This window comes from Dromiciops gliroides, chromosome 1 (genome assembly GCF_019393635.1).
Source record: "Dromiciops gliroides isolate mDroGli1 chromosome 1, mDroGli1.pri, whole genome shotgun sequence".
Lineage (NCBI taxonomy): Eukaryota > Metazoa > Chordata > Mammalia > Microbiotheria > Microbiotheriidae > Dromiciops > Dromiciops gliroides.
Window position 1 is genome coordinate 286,446,579 of NC_057861.1, and position 6,000 is coordinate 286,452,578.

A 6,000-nucleotide genomic window follows, 5' to 3' on the forward strand; every position below is an offset into this window, starting at 1 on the left:
TCACCCTGCTTGGAACTGTCCCTGAGAAAAGGAAGTTACTTATGGGGGCCTTTTCTGAGCTGATGTTTTCTCTTAACAGTGTTTTTCACTTTATCCAAGTTATCTTACTTCTTGCTGTCCTCTAGAAAACACCTGTAGATTCATAAAATGTAGACTCTGCACTGTGTAAGTCCCTCACAGAAATTGACTGTGTTCAGTGTGTTTTTTGTTTGTTTGCTTAGTCAAAGCTCCTGGACCATGACAATGTAAAATATTTGAAGAAAATACTTGATGAGCTTGAGAAGGTTCTGGATCAAGTTGAAACTGAGTTGCAAAGGAGAAATGAAGAGACCCCAGGTAAGTGCTGATTTAGAAGTTTCTCCTGCCCACTCCTGTCAATGGTATTGTGCTCCCCTTGATAGCTTTCATTTCAAACATTTTCTCTATGTTTTCTGTTCATATTTTAATTATGATTGTGGTAACTGGAATGAGCTCAGCAAAACTAACAACTTAATGGTCACCTAGGTGGTACCTGAGAGAAACATGAGAATGGAACAGTTCTTGAGTGAAGGTGATGGCAGCTGATAACATCCAGATCCCATACTTCCCTTTCAAATTAGTTGCAATGTTTTTCGCTCTTGGGGATTAATCTTGGTCCTTGTCTAAATGTTGTTTTTCATTTTGCTTGTTCAGGCATGGCTTCTGCCCTAAAAATTACAATGAGAAAACCATATAGATCAGCAAGCGTGCATGTCTTCTTGAAGGCAAAAGAAGGCATCTGGATCTGTGATTTCATCAATGTGTGGGACTTCTAGTGTGGAAATCTTTTCTATCAATGCATCTTAACTATTCTGTAACATTCAATCTTTGAGTAGGGCATGAAGCCAGTTTTTGTATGGGTGGCAAGCTAAGAATGTTTTTTTACATTTTAAAATAAAGTTGGATCATATATAAAAATGTAAGAATAGGGGCAGCTAGGTGGCACAGTGGATAGAGCACTGGCCCTGGAGTCAGGAGGACCTGAGTTCAAATCCGACCTCAGACACTTAACACTTACTAGCTGTGTGACCCTGGGCAAGTCACTTAACCCCAATTGCCTCACCAAAAAAAAAAAAAAAGAAAAAATAGATGTTCTTAGCTTAGGCAGTATAAAAACAGGGTGGGCCAGATTTGATCCTCCAGACCTAGTTTGTAGATCCCTGTTTTAGAGCCTGGTCTATGATCATAGGGCTACCATGTATTGAATCCAGGCCTTTCTGCTGCATGGGCTGGCCTTCTGTTCTCCACATCTTGAGCTGCCTTTCAGATACATAACATAGAGAATTTAAATTCTGCACTAGTTGTGAACATGTGTGGGCTGAGCTTTATGAATAAAATAGTTCCCATGTGCCCATATATGTTAGTCCCCTTTGCAGCATGCTAGGGTCTCTAGATGATAGTTCTGTCACCTGAAACTTTCCTTGCCCTAGGTGACAGAGTGTAGACAGTAATGGCATTGACTAGTTCCAGGCTGAACCTACTCTTGTTACCTTGAGCACACCTGCTGTTTACTGAAATGAGCAGGAAGCACCTGGGGAATCATGCAGCTTCTTAGAGGCCCTAAGCCACTTGGGGTCTCATCAGGCAGGTTTTAAGTACCAGGGAGCTTCAGCTATTACCCAGAGACCTGGGAAGCTAGCGGTTGTTCCACAAAAATCCCTTTAGCTTAGAATAAATTAGCCTTTTCTGGGTTTTTTTTTTTTAAAGCAGAAAATAATTTGGCCAAGAGTGTTATCATTAGGAGTAATGTAGGACTTTGAAATGCTGATAGTTTTGCAGCCACTCTTAAAGATGAGGGAATAATGTAGTCAGGCAACATATCTCCTCTGGGTTCTCTGTGTATAGTGTTTGCACCTAATTCTCCGTGTCTTTTTCTCTGATTAGAGGAGGGCTGCCAACCTTGGCTCTGTGGTGAATCTTTCACATTGGCAGATGTATCGCTTGCTGTCACATTGCATCGACTGAAGTTCCTGGGGTTTGCAAGGAGAAACTGGGGAAACGGAAAGCGACCAAACTTGGAAACCTATTACGAGCGTGTCTTGAAGAGAAAAACATTTAACAAGGTTTTAGGACATGTCAACAATATATTAATCTCGGCGGTGCTGCCAACAGCATTCCGGGTGGCCAAGAAAAGGGCCCCAAAAGTTCTTGGCACCACCTTTGTGGTTGGTCTGCTTGCAGGAATAGGATATTTTGCTTTTGTGCTTTTCAGAAAGAGATTTGGCAATGTGTTTTTAGCACTGAGAGCAAGACAAAATTATTTCTAGGCTTGTGCTGTGTTGGCTATGGCAACTGAGGCAGCCTTTCCAATCGACACTTGCTTGCTCTCCTAGGGCTGGTAAAGAATTATCCCAAGTGAGCAGGAAAGTTTGCTGATTTCATTTCCTTTACTCTCTCTGTCTAGCTCATCAGGTTAGGGCAAGCTATAGGTTTTTTTTTTTTTTTTTGGTGTGTGTGTGTGTGTGTGTGTGTGTGTGTGTGTGTGCACATGTGTGCACCTGCATGCACGCGTACTTTGGTAAATTTTGAGTACTTGTTTGCAAGGTTGAATGAATCCATCTTTAAAAAAATGGACAAGGTGAATTTATATGAAAGAAGTCTTACGAAGTTAGACCACTGTTTCAAGATTCCCCCTTGCTACATGAATGAAAAGATGTGCTGCTGAATTATTTATGGAGTTTATTATTGTAAGCAGCCAATAGCAGTAACCCATGCTTGCATGCATTCCTTTATCTGAGCATCTCAAAAGTGATTTCTGAACCTGATCTCACTGGTCCTTGCAATATCACCTGACATCAATGGACATTATCCATACAAGGTAGAAATCCACTCCAGTGCTCTAGACCAGTGGGTATCCACTTCCTTACCTTGGAAGGTCATCAGGGATACTAGCAAATACTTATTTGTACCCTTTTGTGTCACTGGTAACCCTAAGGCAGAAACAGGATAAGAGGGATAAAAGAAGAGGAAGAAATAAGAGGGAAAGAGAAGAAAAAGATACAAATGCCACCATGTGGAATGTTGGGACAAGTAGTTTGTACTATTGTTAATCCACCAGGCCATAAGTTGCATGTCTCCTTGCTAAGTAATACCCAGATGTCTAACTAGAGCTCTTGGGCCTGTGAAAGGAAGGATGAAAGTGCTTTATAGGTAGTGGTTTGGAAAAGAGCTTGAAATTTACCTCCACACTATTGCAATCAAACCTAGTTCATTTTTTAAAAAAATACATTTGAATCTATAATAATGTCAATTGCTTTTCCAGTTGGAAATTTGGCTAAGATTACCAAACACAATATACTCTTCTTGCCTAGAAAAACAGAGGAACATGCCTGTTTAAGGGTTCTATTGCCATTAGTGATGAAACAAAGCAGTCTTACTTTCCAAACTTGAACCTAAGAAAGGCTTAGGGAAGTTTCTTGGTTTTTCTTGTGTTGGGTACCATGAATAAATATAAGAAACCTAAACTGAAGTAGGTTTCAAGATTCAGAAAGGGGCAATTTGGTGTAATAGAATGAATTGTGGGCCTGGACTTAGAAGTTTTGTTTTTGCTATTCCATTTACTTAGGAAAATCTTTTGACCTCTCTGGGCCTCAGTTATCTCATCTTTAAAAAAAAAAAAGGGATGAGACTAGATGATCCTTATGGTCCCTTTTGGCTCCAAAGTTTCTATGAAAAATTTGCCTCATGTCAGCCTCAGGCTGGTCATGTAGAAATGGCCAAAGAATGCACTCATTCCTCTCTCTTCCTTTTCATTAATAGGAAACAGTCATACCTAGAAAACAATAACTTGTTGTCAATGGTAAAAACAACAACAACACATTTCTGTAATTCCATGGCATGATCCAACAGTTGGGGAGATCTTGATGAACTGGATGTACTCCATTTACACAAACTGAATAATGTCTCCAGAGTAAAGTTAATCCAAAAATATTAACATGTTGGCAGCTTTGATTATATTTGTACTTTGTATTGAAGTGTATTATGCTGTGGTGTATCTGCCTTGAATTGTCTCTGGAAAATCTCACTGCATGTATTTGTAATGTAACCCTCATTGCAGGCATTAGTAAGTTGTTTGTGGTATTTCCTGGCTATTCAGGTCACTGTCATGTTAAAAGTGGAGCTTCAGAATAGTAAAAACAAAATTGCATTTTTATAAAAATCAGGAGGAAACTTTAACTGAAAAAAAAATTCCTTGGCTAGGACACAGAGCAGTAGTTTGGAGCAGAGTAGTCTTCCAGTTTTTATTATTAATATGACAAAGACAAGACCAATAAAGTTGTATGAAAAACTTGCAGTCCTTTATGTGCAAAGGTGATGCCACAGACCCTATCTGGGATGTCGCTTGATACAAGTGGTATAGTAACTTGTTGATGGCTTAAAAGAACCACAAGATGTCGCTCTTCATCAGTACTACTCAACTGGTAGTTCAGGATAAACAAAAGTGAAGCACTGGTTTCCCTAGTGCCAGTATAGGGGACATTTCCACGAGATCAGTCTATTAGATGACCACTAGTGCTATTCATTTCTCATACTATAGAAAGGCACTTCCGCACTGGAAAGCCTAGTGTTGTACTGCACAGCTACAGTACTCAATACTTTCTGTCTATACAAACTTGTTATTAGAACACTCTTGCTTGCCAGATACTCTCTTTACATGTTACTATTCATCATCATGAACCTATATTAATTGCTCCACATTGTATACTGCTGAGTCACCAATATTTTCTTCAATTTCAAAAAAAGTCCTGTAAACTCAAAAGTTGAAAAATATTGAAGGCACTAGGAAGGAACTTCATCTTAGATTGGTTGTTGAAGTCTCATCATTATAATCTCATTTTCTTTTGCAGTTACACATTTTGGTACTATTTTCTGAAGTCCTTGTACAACTTTTGGTGATGCTGAGTGCCGACTAACTTATGGGTTAGATACAATCAGCCATTTTTATTTCTGTTATCTCTTCTTGATTGAACACAACATATAAACAGAAGTAGAGATGCAAGGTTATATTTTCAATGTAACCCCTTTAAGTGTAACTGACCAATAAACATAAATTTTAAAGCAAAAGTCATTGTAGTAGATTATTTTCAGATCTATATAGAATGCTTTATGGTTAGAAACTAGGTGGCACAAAGGATAGAATGCGGGACTTGGAATCAGGAAAACTTAAGTTCAAATTTAACCTCAGACACTTAATCTCTGCCTAGCTCCATTTCTTCATCTGGAAAATGGGACAACCCAGGGGTTGTTGTGAGGGTAAAATGAGATAATATTTGTTTAAGTATTTTGCAAATCTTAAAGTATTATAAAAATGGCATTATTATTATCATTAATATATTGTTAGCAAGTTATTTTAGATACTTCATTTAATTTGATAATTACAACAACCCTACAAGGTAGTAATATAAGTACTCTTAACCTCCATTTAATGGGGAGGAAGCTGAGGCATAGAGAGATGACTTATCCAAGGTCACACAGTTAATGAGTAATAAGGTCAGGACTTTGTTTTCTGTCTCTAATTCTATTGTTTATATATTATACCTTGCTATCTCAATAAAATGTATATTCATTGTTTTGTTGTAAATTAAGGCATATTGAAACAGAAGAAATAAAGCAATTAAACATTTGATTCAATTAAAATATTAGTTATGTTTCTATGTGAAAGGTACTGTGGTGGGAATGGGACAGGATATTGAGTTGTGAGCTATATTTTTTTAAAATATAAAATTAAAAGATACACAATTCATAAAAGTAATACAGTTTTAGTATAGGCATAAATTATAGGCTATTAATTTTCAAATGTTTAAATTAATGTCAAGTAATCAATCAACAAGCATTTTGTTAAGCACCTATTAATACTAGGCACTATATAAAGCCTAGGGGATATAAAAACAGATACAAAATAATCTTGCCCTCAAGGAGCTTATATTCTACCAGGGGAGGTATGTACCTATGTTAAGATAAATGACAGGGGCAGCTAGGTGG

The 6,000-nt window shown here is 37.8% G+C and overlaps 1 protein-coding gene across 1 annotated transcript in view; it reads left to right on the forward strand.

The window, feature by feature from the left end:
* Positions 1 to 5,624, forward strand: part of GDAP1 (ganglioside induced differentiation associated protein 1) — a 32,263-nt gene extending 26,639 nt beyond the window's left edge. The window contains exons 5-6 of the mRNA XM_043976285.1: positions 222 to 336; positions 1,903 to 5,624. Of these exons, the coding sequence (XP_043832220.1) occupies positions 222 to 336; positions 1,903 to 2,285 (498 nt within the window). The 3' untranslated portion in view covers positions 2,286 to 5,624. The remainder of the gene's footprint in view (positions 1 to 221; positions 337 to 1,902) is intronic.
* Positions 5,625 to 6,000: the final 376 nt, after the last annotated feature.